The 19,877-nt window shown below is 53.4% G+C and overlaps 1 protein-coding gene across 2 annotated transcripts in view; it reads left to right on the top strand.

Moving 5' to 3' along the window:
- The first annotated feature begins 217 nt into the window (after window positions 1–217).
- The window catches only part of Ppp1r37 (protein phosphatase 1 regulatory subunit 37), a 42,270-nt gene continuing 22,610 nt past the window's right edge, over window positions 218–19,877 (top strand). The window contains exon 1 of one of the 2 annotated variants that reach the window (XM_046455571.2): window positions 218–1,420. In XM_046455571.2, coding sequence (XP_046311527.1) covers window positions 709–1,420 — 712 coding nt within the window. In that variant the 5' untranslated portion in view covers window positions 218–708. The remainder of the gene's footprint in view (window positions 1,421–19,877) is intronic. The other variant, XM_046455570.2, reaches the window with a different exon arrangement.

Here is a 19,877-nt window from a genome sequence, read left to right as displayed (position 1 = left end):
TGTTTCCTTTTCAGTCTCAAGAAGGGCTGCTGCCAATGTACGGGACAAATAGATAACCTCTCTGCCACCTTCCGTTCACATCGCCACCGCTGGCGACTCCTAGCTCTCTAGTTGCCTAGGCAACAACCTGGCTCGCTCCGCCCCGAGGCCCTTTTATAGTCTCAGCCCCGCCTTCCCGGGTCGCTGGGTGGGCTGGGAGAGCCTGTCGAAAGTGCGGAGGCGAATCCCGAGGGCCGAGTCGACGCCTGGGGGCGCGGCTAGAGCTCGCGCAGGTTCTGCCGGGCGGGGCATCTACCTTCCTCTCCAGGTGTTTGGGTCGGCAGATTCATCTCTCGCCTTTGGAATTTTATTCTCCCGGTTTTAGGTCAGGTCTGTGAATACTTCTCATGGAATCATATTTATTTGAATATCGTAACTTACATTTTATGTAACGCTGCCAAGATACAGCTTTTGATGAAACTGCAATCTGCAAATAGAAAGCTAGAGACTATCAAGGGAGCATCTTCGTTTCCAGAGGATCCCTCCTGTCAGCGCCCGTCGCCTGTACGTACGCATACTCGGCGCAGCTCCCACTGCCTTTCCTTTCAGTGTCTTTATTTTCAGCGTCATCCCTTTATTCCCTCCTCATCAGTTGGCGGAGTCCTGCCAAACAGTTGTTTTGATAACTATCAGTTCCCCTCCTTTCCACATAACCTGGGCTCGTGACGAATGTACGGGAACCTGGACACAGTTACCTGTACCGAGGCGGGGCGGGGGGCGGGGGTGGCTCAGTTTCGCGCGTGCGCGCTGCTCTTGGAGACGGCGTCCACCTCGCCCCGCCCCCCGTATTCTGCAGTTCCGGCTCTGCAGATTCGCTGCTCACGTTTCTTTTCCCCGTGGCTTTTTCTGCCCTTTGTTCCCTTTTTCACGTTGCCTGCAAAAACAATTCTTCCTGCAAATGGCCTAAATAGATTTCCTGACTTTCCGAGTGCTCGGCGGGGGGGTCCTCGGCCTTTAGCGAAAGTGCGACTGCGAATAGCAAAAGCACTCGGGGCTCGGCGGAGGCGCGCTTGGGCTCCCGGCGGCGACGACGACTACGACGACAAGGAGAGCGGGCGGAGGAGGCACCTGAAGCAGCTGCGGAGCCCATGCCCCGGGACGGCGGGCGGACCCGGAGAGACGAGCCCGGGGCCCGGGGCATGTCCCCGGGGCCCCCGTGAGGAGGCGGCGGCGATGGAGATCCCGCCGCTGGAGGAGCAGCCCGGGCCCGGCGCGGACACCGACGCCGACGCCGAGGGGGCCCCCGCCAAGGCCGGGTCTCCGAGTCCCGCATCACCCCCGGCCGATGGGCGCCTCAAGACTGCGGCCAAGCGCGTTACGTTCCCGTCGGACGAGGATATCGTGTCCGGAGCGGTGGAGCCCAAAGACCCCTGGAGACACGGTAGCCACGGCGAGGGCGAGGGCGCGGGGGCGGGCTGGATGGGGACCGGCAGGCGGGAGAAGGCCGGGCACGGAGGTGGCGCTCCGTAAATTGTACCGAAGGTTGACTTAAAGAGACGGAACTAGATTTCGAGATGAAGGCTGTTAGGTTGGCTGTTGGGTTGGAAAGTGGCAAGAATTGGGTTTCTGCCCCCTCCCACCTCGGGACGCCGAGGGTGAATGTTTTAGGATTGACCACGAAGAAATTAAAGAAAGTTTGGTTTGTTGATTTAGGAGACTGGGAGGGTGGTAACCATTGAGCTCATAATTCCCCCCAGAGAAGGATAGGGCTTTCGGGGGAAGCAGAGTGGGTCAGCATCGGCCTGGAAGGGCAGTTGGAGGAATTTGATAGGCCCGTGGGGATGGCGAGAGATTAAGTCGTTGGTCGATAAGCCTCGAGACAAGGGGTCCTCATGCTGATCACTTTCCTGGTTGAAAGGAGAAAGGAATAAACCCGGATTTTGGCTGCAGAGGAGCTGGTAAATCCTTCAGTTGGGGAAAGTGAATAGGGTGAACTCCAGGGCACTTGCCCAACAAGTTCCAGGCACTGGGGGGCGGGGATGGGGGCGCGGAATCCCGGGCAAAGAGCAGAGGTGGAGGTAAATTTCCTGGTGGGATGAATAGTCAGAGGCAGTGTTAGGAATTCAGAAGAAAAGCCACTGCATGTCACCTTCTCCTCCCCCCAAAAAGGGAAGCAGAGGATTGTTTGTCGTTCAGGAACAGAGGAAGCTGGGGCCTGGTCTAGAAGGATCTGGTTTTCCTTTTGGGAACGAGTTGGGGATGTTATGAAGTTAGGAGTTGGAATCACTCGTGAGTAGGCTTCGAGAGCATTGAAGTCTGGTGGCCTGTGGGGGTTAGGAGAGGGCCAGGTCCCTGGATGCTAGGAGAAGGTTGGGCTGAAAGGGCAGCTGGACACATACATTGGACCCACAGGGATGGGGACTTGGACAGCCCCTTTCAGCCTGCTTCTTCACTGGAGAAGTCGGTTTTACTGGGGTGTGGCCTGTGAAGAGAGGGACCTGACTGGCCTTGCTTCTGTAGACATTGGTCTGCTGGCCTGAGGAAAGGAGAGGCACTGTAGTCAGTCTGTGGGCATTGGAGGAATTGGTGGCTTTGATGTAGGGGTGGGACACTTGGTCACTGGAAACTGAACACACAGGGAGCCTGCCATAAATGCCAGTTTGTCTAGTTATTGTCAGAGATGATGGTTAATTTAAGACTCTTGGTGTTGAGACCCAGCCAAATTTTGGGCTCCAGACACCAGGGCTAGTGGAGCAGTGTGGGGTTGGAGGGCTTGGGAGCCTGGGACTGGGGAAGGAGGAGTGAGAATGAGCCCTGGCTGTTGCATGATAGTCAGTCCAGGGAGTTCAGAGTGGGAAGGGAACGGCCTGGAGAGGAGAGCAGGATGGTTAAAGCAGAGGCTGTGGGGCAAATCCTGACCTTTCTGTGTGCCAGCTTCATGACTTTGGGGAGATTACCCAACTCTCATGAGCCTCACTTTTTCCATTTGGAATGTGGGCAGCAACACCTGTGGCGCAGGGTTTGGGAGAAGACAAGATGAGATCACATATGCAAAATGATTGTCCAGGCTAAGTCTTCCTGAAATTGCAGTTATTGTGGTGGTTGTCTTGTTTTTTGGTGTTACTGGTTTGTTCCTTGTGGCACCGGGGGCAGTGTTGGGGGGGGGTGGTAAAACCCAGAGCCTCACACATGCTAGGCAAGCATATAGTTGTTATTAATGCAACTTCTGCCTGCGTAGGTGCCAATAGAGTGGAGTTGGCTAGGGAGGGGCCTAGTTGAGGCTTCAGAAACTTCCAGGACATGTGTAAAGATGGCGGCAGATTTGTGGGCTGGAGGGTCGGTGAGGGCTCCTGGGAGTTGGACACGGGTGGGGATTATGCCTCTGGTCTGTAGGTTCTCAGAAAAGGTTCAGCTTTGAGGAAGCAGCTTTTCCTCTCTCAGCCTCCTTTTTCTTTCTCTGCAAATGGAGGTGCTAGCTGTGAAGATCAACTAGACAGTCCTTGGGAATTCCTGTCACATAAGTAGCAGCTGTTATCCAGGCAGCTTGGTGTTTGGTGTTTGTTTTCTCAATGGCAGGGTGGTTTTGTTTTGTTTTGTTTTGTTAGTTGTTTCCTTTTGATTTTTGGTGCTGGGAATTGAACCCAGAGATGCTTTACCACTGAGCTACATCCCAGTTCTTTTTTCTTTTCTTTCTTTTCTTTTTTTTTTTTTTTTAACTTTTTGGTACTGGGGATTGAACCCAGGGGCACTCAACCACTGAGCCATGTCCCCAGCCTTTGTTTAAATATTTAGAGACAGGGTCTCACTGAGTTCCCTAGGAACTCACTAAGTTGCTGAGGCTGGCTTTGAACTCACCATCGCCTTACCTCAGCCTGCCTAGCTGCTGGGATCACAAGCATGCGCCACCATGTCCAGCTTCATCTTTTAAGAGAATTGGTGTGACTGACCTGGAACTTATGAAACTCCAGCCTCAGCTGCCTGAGTTGCTGGGATTAAACGTGTACCCCGCCCCCCCATGCCTGGCATCGTGAACAGTTTGGGAAAGGCAGAAGTTTGTGGGGAGGGATGAATGGGAATCTGAAGGGGGTCAGTTGGAGCCTGGCTGGGAGGGCTGGATGGGAGTGCTGATTGGCCTGCTCTGGGTAAGGCAGAGGTGGTGATGCCCTGCAGGAGGGAGTATCATTCCCAGAGCTTTAGAAAGGGTCTCACCCTCCAGGGGAGTTGGGTGGGTGGGTGGTGGAGAGGCGATGACATGATGGGGTGGAAGGATGGGCCCAAGCTGGCTGGAGAGAGGGCTGCAGGAGCTGGCCTGGCAGTGAAGGAGTTGTGTGAACTTGGACACTGGCAGGAGAGGGATCTTGGGAAGCTGGTGAGTTTGGACAGTGGAATTCGCAGGACACAAAAGTCAGAAGACCTGTCAACACCAAGGAGCAGGTGATAACCTCTGCCTGGGAGGACAGTGGGGTGTTGACTGGCTTGGGGCTGTGGGATGTGGGGTGCTTCCCCCGGGGTAGAGGAATTGTGGCACAGAGAGTTGGTCCAGGGCCCAGCTGAGAGGCCAGGGGACTCTGGTGGGGGTGGGGGCTGCAGGGAGGAGGGATCCCTCTGGGAACAGGAGTGGGAGGTTCCTTGGATTTGGTATCTGCACTCTGTGTGGCAGGGGTGTCATTTGAGCTCTGGGTCTGAAGGGAAGAGTGATGGATGAGTCCATGTGGGACCTGCTGGGTGGCATGACTCCACCCAAGGCCAGAGAGTGACAGTGGAGCTGGCAGGTCTGAACCGAGGGAGACTAGGCCATCCAGAGACTGTTCTGCTTCTCCCTGGACTTGGAGCAGTTGCCTAGGCTGGGGGGTACAGGGGGTCCCAGGGTGGGGAGAAACCTCCAGCTGTGGTGGCAGAGGGCCAGGAACTGGGTGGGAACCTCTGGGTGTCTCTCTGAGGGTGTCTTGCAAGGGTCTGGGATGGGGGCTTTCTGAAAGTGAGATGACCCAGGGACTTGCCATGAGGGAGAGCCTCTGCCTATGGAGGCCCAACCCAAAGCCTCAGAGGGCCCTCCCAGGCCTCTGTCCCAGGGTTCCCCCTGCTGAGGACCTGCCTGTATTTTCCATCAGTGGCCATCTGATGCCCCACCGCCACAAGGAAAAGAGAGCAGGTGCCGGGCCGAGCCACCGGGCAGATTGTACCGCGGGCGGTGGAGTTCCAGGTGGGCCTGGCTCTCTGACGTCTTGCTGGGCATTGTGTTTCCTTACCTGTAAAACGGGGCCAGTGATCTGTGTCCTGCAGACCACTCAGACGTCTGAGAGGCTGGGACAGCCCCAACCGCACGGGGCTGCGAGCCAGGAGAGGTGTGTATGGCTGGGTGGGGAAGCTTGGTGAGGAGGTGGGTAGAGATTGGGAGTGGAAGAGGCAGCTTCCGCACTGCTGGCTGGGCACGTGGCTGTCAGGGAGGGGACAACCAGCTGCACCCACCACAAGGGGCAGGCCCTGTGGTCCCAGTTTTTCTGAGGACCAAAGCTGACCTTGTGCCAGGAACCCTTCTAGACCTAACTGCAGGAGTGACCCGAGGCTTGGCTGGTGTCCCTGGTTGCAGCTGAGCGCAGCGTGGGGCTTGCAAGACAGGCGTGTGAGGAGAGCTGTGAGCGGAGCATGTGACACCAGCACAGTCCCGGCGTCTTGCCCCCACCCCAGCCCTGCCGACAACTCACTCCTGGTTCCCTGGCCAGCAGTCCAGGCGTGCATGGCAGGGTTGCCCACCAGGAGCATCTGGTGTGAAGTAGTGGTGTCTGAATGGGAAGGAGGCCCAAACATGCCACCGTCTCCAGTCCTCTGAGTTTTAGGGGAGGAGAGGGTGGTGGGGGCAGTGTCCTTAAAAGTATATCCAAGGGAGTGGAAAGGCCACATTGTTCTCGTTGAAACCTGTGCGGAACATTTAGTCCTTGAAACTGGTTTGACAGGTAGAAATGTGTCTGTCTGCAGAGGAAAGGACCTAGGTTAAAAGCCCAGGCTGGCTGGTGCGAGGGGGGGGATAGCTGGGGAGTGGGGCCGAGGGGGTGGCTTCAGTGCCATCTGGACCCATCACTGCCTCCTGCTGTAGGAGTGGGAAGTAGACTCTGCCACTGAGCAGCGTGACTCTGAGTGGCAGTTCTTTCTGGGCCTTGATTCTTCTGTCTGTGAGGAGCAGCTGGTGCAGGGGCCCCCAGAGTGGTGGGCTGAGGCGAGGAGCAGGGCCTGGGCCTTGCAGGACCAGCAGAGGCCGCCTTCCTCCTCCAACCCCACCATGGCTGCCGCTGGGATCTGCTTCCTCCTCTGTGCACTTGGGCTCATCTCTCCCCGACACTGTCACCCTGCCAGCATCCCTCTTTCCCTCAGGCCCACCTAGATAGTGTGCCACCTGTTACAAACTGGGTGACCAATGGCCAGTTGCCCAGCCTCTTCTGAGTTCAAAGTAAATGGGCAGGTGTTGGTACTTAGCCTGAGAGGTCATCACGGCCTACAATTCCAGCCTGGACTCGGAGCCTGCTGATGGCTTTGGGCAAGTTTCTGCTGCTCCCTGAGCCTTCTTGTCCCCTGCAGTGTGGCCTCGCTGCCACTCCTCTGCCTTGTTGGGAAGCACGTTTGCTGGGCAGTTGGATTGGCACTGACCCCCTGGCATTTCAGACCTTGCCGATCTTGGTGCCCGCATGCCCAGGCACCTGCCTATTCTTCCACTGCTGGCTCTTGATTTGAGTTTGCATGGAATCCCCACTTCAAGGGAAGACACCTTGTGTGGGTCACCTTGGTGACCCCAGATTGGTTTCCAGGATGAGTGTCAGAAAAATCAAGTTGTTTTTCCTCAGATCTAATGCCACATGGTGGTATTTGGGGAAAATTTTGAAGGTAGCTAATCCAGTTTGTGCCAGGACAAGGGCTGTTCTTCAGAGGTCTACAGACAGGCTTTGGCATTTATCCCGAGACCCCAGAAAGAGCATGCAAAGCTGGCCCTCTGCAGGTAGCCATCTCGGAGAGGGAGCAGAAGCACGTGCATTTTTGTCTGTGGGAGCGCGGGATGAGCTCCCTCTCCGCCTCCCCTGGCGCTGAGGGGATTAAGCACAGTGGCGCCATAGTCCCTGGGCTGGGCAGCTGAGCTGAAGCATGGGGGAGCAGGCTGGGATCTATTTTTTTTTCCAAAGGCTCCAGGCTGTTCTGACAGCTGGCTGCGCTGTCCTTGTGCTCTGGGCCCTAGATTAAGCTTATCCATTCCGCACACTGCATCCTGACTGTCGTCCAGCCGCAGGGGTGGCTGGGATTGACCTCAGATTCATTTTGGAGCAGGTCAACAGGTGAGCACTGAAATGTCAAGATTTAAGGAAGCACAGGAGTCCAGCTGGGGAGGCAGCCTGCTGCAGCAGAGCCGGAGTTGGAATCCCTGTCTCAGGGTGACCGAAGTGGTCACCAGTTTTTGTCTTCCATGGACCAGGCATTGATTTAAGTGCCTTTGGTATATTATTTCACTAAAATCCTACAACCATCCCGGGAGGTAGGTGCTGTTCACCCCAATTTATAGATAAGCCACAGAAAAGTGAAGTAATTTATCTGAAGTCACAGAGCTGGCAGTGAGTGACCGAGTTGGGGTTCAGACCCAATCATCTGGCCCTGGAGCCTGTACCTGTGACCACATGGAGCTCAGGCACCATGCATTCAATTCAGCATGTTGTGTTGTTTCTTTATCTCTCGCCCAGTCCTTTGTAAAGTGGAGATGACAATTCTGGTCACACTAAGTTGGAGCAGGGATGAGAAGCAGTAAAGTGGGGCTGGGGCCCAGTGGTAGAGCGCTCACCTCGCATGCGTGAGGCCCTGGGTTCGGTCCCCAACACCACATAAAAATAAACAAATAAAAATAAAAAGATATTGTGTCCGTATACAATTTTAAAAGTATATTAAAAAGAAAAAGAAGCAGCAGCAGTGAAGAGCTTGACCTCACAGGCCCTCAGGAGGGATCACTGGTTCCGGGGCAATTTCAGAGTCCTGGGAGGGCCAAGTTGCTCCTACGTCCTGGCTGCTTGTTCTGACGTTGGCTCTCGGGACAGGCTACACGGCGTCTGGTATGTATCCTTGCTGCATGAGTGACCTGGTGACCCTGAGACCAGTCACTCATGTATCCTTGCTGCATGAGTGACCTGGTGACCCTGAGACCAGTCACTCATTCAGTCTGGCCATGCCAGGTGTTAGGGGTCAGGGTAGAACACATCCCCAGTCCCTGCCTCTGTGGAGGTCACAGTGGCGTGAGAGAGCCACACAGTAAATCTCATCAAACCAAGGGTTGGGCCTGTGGTAACAGAGTGATCCCACGGCATGGCAAAGCCTGGGAAGGGACATCGGATAAAGAAATGACTAGTCAGCCAGCTCAGCAGCTGGAAGTCTGTGCAGATGTCAGGCAAACAGTGTGAGTGGCAGGTCCAGGGGACAGAAAGCAAGCCCAGCTCACGGGAGTGGAGGCAGGGGAGCCTCAGGAGAGGCGGAGAAGGCTGGAGAGCCGCTGGGTAGGGGCAGCCCTGGGTATGGGCAGCCTGGAGGGTTTAGGAGGCTGAGATGGTGCTTTATCACAACCCTAGGGAGAGGGTGTCGGGGAGGTGCAGCCGGACTGGAACCTGTAGGTGCTGGCTTCCTCAGCCTGCCCTGCCCTTGGCTAATGGCTGACACTAGGCCACACTGATACCTTCATCAAGGTTACTTGCACCTCCTTGTCGGGGGCTTGTCGTTGCCACTGTTATTGGTACCACCTCGTGATAGTGTCCCCCATCTTGGATCTCTGAGCCCTCCTTCCTTTTCCCTGTTGGGTGTCCCTGGCCTGCCTAGGACATCCTGCCCCTGTTTGGGGAGTGGATGCAGGAAGTGTGTGGCCTGTGAACTTGGGTGCTTCTGCCCTCCCATGTTAATTCTTCAAGTGACTTCACCTCCACAGTCCCTTTAGGTCACCCAGATCCCTCTAGGGGCCTAGTATGATATAGGTATCCTAGCACTCACAAAATCCAGAAAATTCCAAATTCCAAAACAGGGCTGGCCCAAGGTTTCCAGTGGGAGAGTGGGATTCCATGGTGGGAGAGGCAGCGCAGGGGCACTGGCAGGGGTCATCCCAGCCGTGGCCTTGGGCAGTCACCTAGCTTCTTTGCCTCAATAGCCCCCTTTGTACAGGGTTTAAGGATTAAATTAGTGTGTACTGGTACATACAACTAGCTGTGTAGGCATGCAGTAAGGACATATCACCTCCTGTCAGCCTGCCCTGACTCCTTCCTTTCAAAAAGTAAAGTGACAGTTTCTCCTGTCTTTCCTTGAGGGACAGACAAATAAAACCAGGTGACTAGTGGTTGGGAGCAGTCTGTTGGAGACTTCAGTTTCTCCACACCCAGGCTGTGTGACCTTGGGCAGATGCCCCCACCTCCCTGGAGCATCTTGGCTTACAGCTCTGTCCCTGAGCTGTTTTGCTCCGGGAGGAGCAGAGAGCCCACCTGGGGCCCGCAGGGCAGGGGAGCTCACCTGCCTGCTCCTGCTGGGTCTGCCCCGGACACCTTCAGAAGTGGCAGAGGCTGCCAGAGTGGAGTTGGGTCCGTTTCAGTTTAGTGGGGGTGGAGGTCCCAGTTGCAGGATGGGGGTTCAGAAGCTTGGTTCCCGAAGGCCCTGGGCAGGCGCTGGTGTTCCCAGCCTTGGAAAGGCGGCTCCTGGAGGGCAGGGTTGCCTCAGCCCTGCTCTCTGTCCCCAGGGCCTCGCGGTCCCTGACTGGCTCCCCACAGCCTCTCAGGCGATGGGTTAGTCATGGAGGTACATAGTAGGCACTCAGTGCTTCCCCTTCCCCTTGGAGGCGGCTGCGCAGAGCCATCACCTCCGGGTGGCGTGGGGGCTTGGCAGTGCAGCTCCCCCATGGACCTTGCCGACTCCCTCTCTCTTCCACAGAAGCCTGGGGCGCAGCCCTGCAAGCCAGGCACGATCCAGCTGCGCGGTCCTTTCTGGTGTGTGTGGGGCCACCAGGGGCAGGTGGGTGTGCCTCCGGTGCCTGCCCCTTCCTCTCGGTCTAGGAGGCAGTGCCTGTTGCTGCCAGCCGAGTGCTCAGGGCTCCTGTTGCGGGTAGCTGCCCCCTTGGGCCTGGCACAGCGCATCATAGGGAAGAGCAGGATCCCCAGAAGGAAGGCTCTGACTCTGCAGCAAGTCTCCCAGGCTCCTCTGGGGCCACAGGACGAAGCCCACAGCCAGCCTGCTGTAGGAGACTTGTCTCTTGGCGATGCCCAGCGGCCTGCTCCACTCGGCCTGCAGCCACCCCTCTCCAGACCCCTGCCTGTCTGACTCACTCCTGCTCAGTCCTTCCAAGTGGGTCCTTCCCTTCACCCCCAGGGAGTTCTGTCCTGCACTCGCGGGTTCCCATGCCATTGCCTCACACTGTTATTATTCCTTGAGTCCAGCTCCCTCCCCTGGACCAGAACCTCCCAAGAGATGGCACCCTAAACTCCTGGAACCTGAGGCCCCCGGGCCAGAGGTGGTCTGCTAAGAAGTGGCCCATAAGCCAGGACACTGCTCGCTCCATGCATCAGGACATTGCCAGGTCCTTTCACGGAGTCCTGTCTCACATCCCTCTGTACTGTCTCACCACTGGGGGCAGTGAGCAGGTCCTGAGGCTCCGCCCCATCATGGTGCAGGACCCTAGGTTTCAGTAATAGTCCTGTCTTTCCAGTGCTGTGGCAGGTGACCAGATTCCTCTTCTCTTCCAATGATAAGGCCTATCACAAGGGTCAGGGCAACCAGCTGCCCAGCCCAAGCCTCGGCGACTCTCTTTTTCCTCCCCCTTGTTCCCTGTTCTGTAACCCCCTCTTTTGGGACCCTGATTTCCTGGCCCAGTTCTGCCCCCAGTGACCACACAATGCCACATTCCCTGGGAGCCACCTTTCCTGCCAGGCTTGGGGTCAGCCCATGGGATCTGCATGCTGAGCTCTTCTGGAGTCCTGCCCTCTATGGGCCATCCCTGTCTGAAGGGCAGGGGTGGAGCTCCATTGGTCCCTGCTGTGTCCCCAGCATAGCTCAAGACACAGCACAGTGCTTAGCAACTGTTGTTCCCTTAAGATGGAGGTGGGTAAGGGTGGACAGAGCCCACAGACTGTGCCCTCTTGGAGCCCAACTCTGAAGCCTGCCAGCCCCACGTAGAACTCTGAAGCCTGAGCCCGTGTGGGCCAGGCCAGCAGGCATCACCTAACTTTGCAGGCCACCAGCACCTGTGCCCACTGCCCCTCGCCCCCAGCCAGGAGGATCGAGGCGGCACAGGCCATTTCCTCCTCTCGGGGAAGGGCTTACCCCGTGTCACACATGAGGCCCCGGGCTGCTTACCCTAGGATGGCCTGTGCTTCTCAGCCACCCCAGCACTGAGGGGCTGTATTGGGGGAGAGAAAGGGAAGAGATGACCTGTCGTTCAGCCACACCCCTGGCCCCCCTCACCCGGTGAGGTGCAACCAGCAGAAAGGTGTGGGCTCAGGGAAGCCAGGGTTCCAGCTCTGGCCACACCCTGTCGCTCAGAGACTGGGCGCCCCCCTGGAGCTGGGGAGGAGGGTGGGTGGGCTCCCTGGAGCTGGAGGGGGGTTGTTGCTAAGGGAAGCTGGTCCCTTGGCAGTGCCTGTCTATTCTTTTCTGACCCTGAGAGGAAAATGTGCCCCCTGGGCGCTGTGGTGCCACCCGCAATCCACTGCCTCCAAGCGCTGAGGGTCCAGGCCTGCCTCATTTAGCACCTTCACGGATTCCCACGCAACATGGAAACACCCTGTTTCAAATAAAAAAAAAAAGTTCTAGGGATTTAGCTCTGGGGTGAAGAGCCCCTGAGTACCACCCAAAAAAGAAAGAAAGGTATGCTCCTTATAAAAACAAAGTCTAAAGAAGAAAATAAAGCCAATTGTTAATCTTGCCATCTGGGATTTAAAAAATAAATGGATTGAGGTGAAATTCACACAGCACACAGTTCACCCGCTTCAAGGCACTGGCTTTTCAGAGTTTCATAGAGTTAAAAAATCCCGCTGTCATGACTCAGGTTAGAATCACACTCAAGGCTTGGCACACTGGCACGAGCCTGTAATCCCAAAATTAGCCTCAAAAGAAGCTCTGTGCCCCTTACCTCACCCCGTCCCCCACCCCCTTGCACCCGACACAGTTTACTCATGTCTCTTGTTTCTGGGGGTTCTGGACATTTCCTATATACGGAGTCCTGCAACTACACACCCCTTTGCAAGCACCTGCTCTCGGTGGGATGTTTCCAAAGTCCCCCCAGGTTACGGCAGTGATCATCCCTTTTTATTGCCGGGATTCTCCGCGGTGTGGATAGGCCTCAGCTGACTAATCTGTTCACCCACTGAGGCACCTTTGGTCAGTCCCATTTGGGGGCTATTAGAAAGAATGCTTTGTGAACATGAGTGAGCATGGTTTCTGGGTGGACGTTTTCTTCTCTCTAGGGGTAGAACTGGGGAGCAAACAGGTGACTTTTAATTGAGGAACTACCAGACTGCTTTCCACAAGTGACTGTCCCACTTGACATTGCCTCTGGCAGTTTGTGAGGGTTCCCATTCTCACAGCCACACCAACCCTTGTTACTTGTTACTGCTTTTTTTTTTTTTTTTTTTTTTGTGCTGAGGATTGAACCCTCAGTGCTTAACACTGAGCCACATCCCCAGTCCTGTTTATTTTTTGTGACAGGGTCTTGCTAAGTTGCTTAGGGTCTTGGCCTCTTTGTTGGCTGGGATTACAGGCATGTGCCAATGGGCCAAGCCTTTTGAATGTGATTCTCAGTGAAATGGAATCTCACTGTGGATGGCGTTGGAAGAAGGGTTGAACCCCCAGGGGTGTTCTTCCCCTGAGCTACACACCCAGTCCTTTTTACTTTGAGCTAGGATCTCACCACGTTGCCCTGGCTGGCCCAAAACTTGCCATCCTCTTGCCTCAGCCTCCTGATTGTAGGCATCTGTCAGTTGTGGTTTTGATTTGCATTTCCCTGATGGCTAATGATGTTGAGCCTCTTTTCATGTGCTTATTGGACACTTGAGTATCTTTGGAGAAATGTCTTCATCTCTTTTGCCTATTTTTAAATTGTGCTATCTTTTTATTATTGAGTTGCAAGAGTTCTATATATAACCTAGATGCACGACTTACTCGATCAATGGTTTGTAGCACCAGGGAGGGATGTTTTCAATTTGGCACGCTGGTGCGTCTCCTTCCTGTCTTTTCTCTGACTAGGTATACAGCCCCTGGTGTATACAAATAAAACTGAGAGGATTCTGTAGATAGAGTTGAATATTGTGTGTCCTCACTTCATATTCTCTCTCTCTCTCTCTCTCTCTCTCTCTCTTTTTTTTTTTTTTGGTACCAGGTATTGAACGCAGGGGCACTTAACCACAGCCACATCCCAGCCCTCTCATTTTTTAAAGAGGGTGATTTAAAATTAAAATAATCACTGAGCTCTTAAAATCTGCCCTGGCTATTTCCACACTGCTGAGCATTCAGGTCCTTTCTGGTTTCCAGCCACATAAATACCATAGTGATGTTTATCTTTATGTATAAATCTTTCGGTTCATCATGACTAGCTTTCGCAGAAGACATTCTTAGAAGGTGATTTTACCAGCTCAAGGCAGGTAGGAGCTTTTAAAGCCCCAGATTCAGTTTGCCTTCCCTGGATGGCAAGCCTTGAAAGGTTCTGTGGTCATGGTCACCATTGGAGGGTTTTTATTTATTTATGTTTATTTTAATTTGTTTCAACTACGATTTATTTTAACTATTTTGTATTCAATTATAAATGTACTAATTTGCATCTTTATGGTTGAGCTGATACTTTATCAATTTAATACATAGCAACTACTTAATGGTTTTATTTTTATTTCTAAGTTTTATCATTTGTGATTAGTTGGGTTTTTTTATTTTTAATAAATGAATGAATACGAAGTCCATGCACTGTCCTCAGTCTTGCTCAGCTCTGCTACCATGATGAACTTCGACCTCAAGTGGATGCTGTGACTACAAAGAGTTTATGGAACTAATAGCAAAACTTTGATTTTACGGCACTTAAAAAATACAGATTTTTCTTGTATTATACATGTTGACTAATACTAACTTGAGTGCTGTTCAGGGAATCACTCAGAAAACCTGCATTAAAGAAAAGAAGGATGAGTATGGTATACTATTCAGTTTGAGTATAACATTTTGTATCAAATAATATTTGCCTGCAGTATATTTGAGAATACTAGCAAATTGTTCGAAAAATTTACATGATTTAACCTTCCATCTCCTCCCACTAAATTAGCAAGAGAAACATCTTTCCTCATCAAAAAAAAAAAAAAAAGGGCTGGGGATGTGGCTCAAGCGGTAGCGCACTCGCCTGGCATGTGTGCGGCCCAGGTTCGATCCTCAGCACCACATACAAACAAAGATGTTGTATCCGCTGAAAACTAAATAAATAAATAAATAAATATTTAAAAAAAAAAAACAGAATGAATACTGTTTGCATTTGGATCTTTTTTTTTTTTTTTTTTTGGTACATGAGATTGACCCCAGGGGCACTTAACCACTGAGTCACATTCCCAGCCCTTTCGTATTTTTTATTGAGACAGGCTCTCATTGAGTCTCTTAGGGCCTTGCTTAAGCTGGCTTTGAACTTGTGGTCCTCTTGCCTCAGCCTCCTGAGCTGCTGGGATTACAAGTGTGCACCACCACACCTGGCTTGGATCTTCTTGATATCAGGATGGTGTTTTGTGTTAGGTAGCATTTCTTTGAGTACTAGTTAACTGTGTATTGTTAGTACCTTATATACTTTAGGGAGTTGTTTTCTCATATCTTAAGTCTCCCCCTCCCCCCGCTTTTTTCCTTTGCAGTACTGGGGATTGCACCCAGGGGTGGTGCTTTTATCACTGAGCTACATCCCAACCCTTTTTATTTTTTATGTTGAGAAAGAGTCTTGCCATCTTGCTGAGTTTGGCCTTGAACTTATGATCCTTTTGCCTCTCCACTGGGATTACTGGTATGCGCCACCACTCCCAGCCCTGTGCCCATTTTTATTTTGAGACTTTTGTAAGGGCTTTTTCTTGGTTGAGATATGTGGAATTTTGGTGTTCAGGTCTGTTTCCCTCATTTATCATTTGTCTTGCTGGGAAAGTGGAGATTAGGGACTGTTTCACTGTGTCTTTATAGTATCTTAGCCCAAGTAACTTACAGTAGAGGAGCCCTAGGTTAGGGCTGGCAGAGGTCAGAGGAGGCCCCGTAGTGCAGGCCGGAGTACAGTACGCGTTAGTGGTGTCCTAGTCTGGGCAGGGACCGAGGGTACCCTGCAAACACACCTGCAGCACTGTTTGCTGAGCGCAGGCCCAGTGAAGCTGGCAATGCCCCAAGCTTTGTAGACAGGGAAACAGCTCGTTGGAATCATTTAGTCACTTGACAAGAGTGTACTCCTTCGCAGAAGGTGGCATGAGCCGGGAAGCCTTAGCCCTAGCCCTAGCCCTAGCCCTGAGCACCTCCAGCTCACCATAGCTGTGCCGGCTCAGTGAGGCCCTGCACCTGTGTTTGAGCAGGAGCGCAGGCTGCCAAACCTCCCGCAGTCACAGGTGCCACACCCTTGTGTGTGGGGGTCCTGTTTACCACATGCTGTGTCCAGTAACTATGACCTTTACGGGCCCTGGGGGACCCGGTGTTCTCCCATGTCTGCTCCTGTGCCAGCCTTGAGTGGGGCTGACAGTCGTGCTTACCGCCTTGTCTTGGCACCGCGGACAGTGCCGATGGCACAGAATGGGCTAGGCGAATATTTGAAGAAATGAAGGAATTTTTATCTTTTAGGTCCCGGCTTAAATATTCCTTATTTTTTTTCCTACTTTTTTTTTGCCCCCTGCTGGGGATAGAAGCCAGGGCCTCGCATGGACCTAGCAGATGCTCTGCCACTAAGCTGCGTTCTCAGGGCCTCCTCCAACTTTTTTTTTTTGGCAGTTCTGAAGATTGAGCCGAGAGCAGTCTATCACTGCATCTCTAATCCTTTTTATTCTGAGACAAGATCTCACTTAGTGGCTGAAGCTGGTCTTGAATTTGAGATTCCTCCTGTCTTGGTCCCCTGGGTCACTGGTATTACAGGCTTGTGCTGCTGTGCTTGGTGTCTTCACCTTAAGTCCCAAGTTTCAGTTTTGTAGATATTTTTAAAGTATTTTTTTAGGTGTAGAAGAGCATAATATCTTTATTTATTTTTATGTGGTGCTGAGGAGCAAACCCAGTGCCTCACACATGCTAGGCAAGCGCTCTGCTACTGAGCCACAGCCACAGCCCCTCTACAAATATTTTAATGAAATTGATACAGATGCATTAAAATAAGTTGGAAATCATAACCCAGAGCTTAGATAACCTTTATATGTATTTTCTTTTCCTGGCAATAGAGATTGAACAACCCCGGGGTGCCTAATCACTAAGTCATATCCCCAGATCTTTTTTTTTATTTTGAGATAAGGTCTCACTAAGTTGTTTAGGCTTTCATTGAGACTGTCTTTGAAGTAGTGATCCTCTTGCCTTAGCCTCCTGTGTTGCTGGGATTGCAAGCATGCGCCACTGCACCTTGCTTATATGTATTTTCGTACATATGTACGAAATATACATTTTTTTCAAATGCTCTGATCATTCTCCTGTTACTTTTCTCAAAACAATAGATATCTAAAAACAATCATTTCCAAGTTAACTTAGGTGATATATTTTATGATCTGTTTGCCTTCCTTTAGTACCCAAGGGAAGGGACTAGACCTGTTCTGGTCATCATTCTGTCTCTCCAGCCCATTTATTCTTTGGTAAAGAGTAAATGAAACTGGGCACGGTGGCACACACCTATGATCCTAGCAGCTCCGGAGGCTGAGGCAGGAGGATTGCAAGTTCAAAGCCAGCTTCAGCAACAGCGAGGCGCTAAGGGATTCAGTGAAACCCTGTCTCTAAATAAAAAAGGACTGGGGATATGGCTCACTGGTTCAGTGCCCCTGAGTTCAATCCCCAGTACCTCCCCCCGCACCTCCCCCCAAAAAGTAAATGAGTAAGTCTCCATGGCGTCACATGCGTGTAATGCCTGGGACTCCAGAGGCTGAGACAGGAGGGAGGATCTCAAGTTCAAGGATAGACTGAGCAATTTAGCATGACCCTGTCTCAAAATAAAACTTAAAAGGTCTGTGGACATAGCTCAGTGGTAGAATGCCTGCCTAGCACTTGCAGGGCCATAGGTTTGGTTCAACACCCCCCCCCCCAGTATCAGGAAAAAAAGAGGCGGGGGGGGGGGGGGGGGGAAGACCTAACATTCTTTAGCTCCAGGCAGACTGCATGAGGGTTGGTGACCTGCTACCTGGTTTGGTTTGGTTTGCAGTCCTAGGGATTGCATCCAGGGTGCTCTAGCTCCAGTGACTCAGCAAACCTTTTTTGAGCACCTCGGTACCCCCAACTCTGCCGAGTCCTTGCTCTGTGTCTCATTTGACCTTGATGGTGACCTTCAGTTCCCCAAAAGTATCATCTGTGCTTGGCATTGAGCCTGGCACATGTCAGTCCCTTGGCAGTGTCGGTGGCCACCTCCCTCTGCTTTTTAAGTCGCTCCTCTCCTCGGCGTGTGGAATAGATGCTGACACGCGGCGCCTCGCGGACACCCGGGCTTGTTTCCAGTTTGAGAAGGAGAAGGCCGTCCGCTCACCGTGTGCGTCGCGGCGGGCAGCTGGCACACATGGGCTCAGAACACTGTCCTGACTGTCGTGATGGTCACACTTCATTTCCATTTCTTTTTAGAGTTCTGTTACCTGTGTGTGATGAAAAGCGTGGTGTTTGGTTTGCCTGGTTTTCAAGTGTTTCGAACAGGCTGCTGGGAGTGGACTCCTGGCTCTCGCTGTCCCTCTCGCCATCCTCCTGTCTCCCAGTTTCCCTGAGAGGTGGCTCCAGGCTCTTTTTTTCTTTCCATTAGTAGCAAGGATTGAACCCAGGGCCACTTAATCCCTGAGCCACATCCCCCTGTCATTCTTATTTTTTTTATTTTGAGACAGGGCCTCACTGAGTTGTTGAGGCTGGCCTTGAACGTGGAATCCTCCTATCTCAGTCTCAGATCCCTGGGATTCCGGGCGTGTCCACTGCACCAGGCTTGCTCTGTAGTTTGAGGTCGGCTGCGCTGCTACTGGTGGACAGTTGGGCAGACTCATTTTTCAATATTGCAAACTTGTGTAGCTGTGAACTTCTAAGACACATTCTCCAAGTGGGAGCAAGATTTTCTGCAGGGTCTGGAGCTGAGAGGAAGTGCTGGTTGCAGTCAGTGCTTAGGTTCAGCTTCACAAGGTAATGCAGACATTCACCAGTGAGCGCTCTTCCTCTTTTTACCTGGTGAGCACCTGATCATTCTCCAAGGGTCTCCTTCCTGCTTTTCTTTTCTTCAGCAGGGACTTAGGAGCACTGCCATGTGCTAGGTGCAGTTATGCCACAGGAATGACAGGAGTGAGATTATCAGTTCCTGCCCTCCCGCTACTGGTGATGTCAGATGGCCCCTCCTCCAGGAAGCCTTCCCTGTAGCCCAGGATGGGTAAAGCGCTCTCCCAGGCTCCTCTGCTTACTCTGGTCTGCTGCTGGCCACATACCTTCCCATCTGCCCTGAAGACAAATATTTACTCCCGTCTGCACAGTGAGCTCACGGTCTGTCACCCCGACTGGACTGGGAGCCCCATGTGGACAGGGACTGGGGTAGTCTTGGGTACTGTGGCCCCAGCATCATCCTGTGTGGCACAGAGCAGGTGCTCACTGAAGTGTCTGTTGTGTTTGCTGTTGATGCCCCCCTTCAGGATGTGGCACTGGGAGGAAGAAGTAGATTCTGGTACCTTGCCTGTGTGGGCGCTGGCAGAGTGAGTGGGCAATGCCTTTGCCTTGGCAGCTCAGGGAAGGGCTGTTGCCAGCTGTGTGCAGGCTGGGGGGAGCGGGGCCAGCCGCACTGCCTTGCAGAGGCGCGAGGCCACGGCCTGTGGGGAGCTCTTTGCCCACATGAGTGTTCTTCTGCAGAACCGAAGACAGGTGGTTGTGCAGACCCCTGCCAAAGGCCGGCAATGCCAGAGTCATTGCATGGAGTCCTGAGGAGCAGTAAGGGCCGCGGGGGGCACTGGGCCCACAGGTCAGCAGCAAACCCTGGCCACCGGCTTTGGTGCTGGGCCCCCTGCATTTCTGCTGGTTCTGCTGGTTCTGCTGGGTCCCTGTGCCACAGGGTGGGTGCAGAGGGAGGACCCTGAGCCCCAGAGGGTGAGGTGTCCTGCCCACCTAGCTCACCAGACCTGGCTAGCCAGACACCAAACCCAGCCTCTGCCCTGTGTGGTGGCCGCAGGGCCCTCATGAGGCACCGTACAGCTGTCCACCCTGCCTGCTCGGTTCACCCCAGCTGGGCCCCGAGACAGGGCCGTGTGTCCTCTTTGCAGGTGAGCAGGAGGAGCAGTCAGTGGCCCTGGTGCCGGTCTGAGTGTGTGGGGGGGTGCCTGGCGTGGCTCTGCCTCTGCCCAAGCCCGCCCGCCCCCTCGGGGTGTCCATTTTTCCTACTGCTCCTCCCTCTGCCTATGCTGGGACACCCTCAGGCCTGCACCTCTGCACCCTCCGGTGCCCAGCCCTGAGTAAATATTTGTCTTCAGGGCAGGTGAGAAGGTGTGTGGCCAGTGTTTCCGAGGTGGGGTGCAGGGGACTGGCAGAGGCAGCTGGTTTGGGGGCAGCTGCTTGGCGAACATCTGGCTGTTGCCAATGGTTTTGTTTATCTTCACTCCTCCAGTCCCTCTGGCCTATCCGCCAGGCCCTGGGCTGCCAGGACAGTGGCTGTTGTTCACGGAGCACCGGCCTGTGCTGACACTCTAGCCGGGTGGCCTTGCTGACTGCTTCTGGAAGTCACTGCGTGCTTGGCG

Source organism: Marmota monax, unplaced genomic scaffold (assembly GCF_021218885.2).
Source record: "Marmota monax isolate L192 unplaced genomic scaffold, Marmota_monax_Labrador192_F-V1.1 WCK01_AAM20220418_F8-fsc00149, whole genome shotgun sequence".
Classification (NCBI taxonomy): Eukaryota; Metazoa; Chordata; class Mammalia; order Rodentia; family Sciuridae; genus Marmota; species Marmota monax.
The sequence above is the reverse complement of the archived record's forward strand: the minus strand, read 5'-3'. Positions and strand labels throughout refer to the sequence as shown.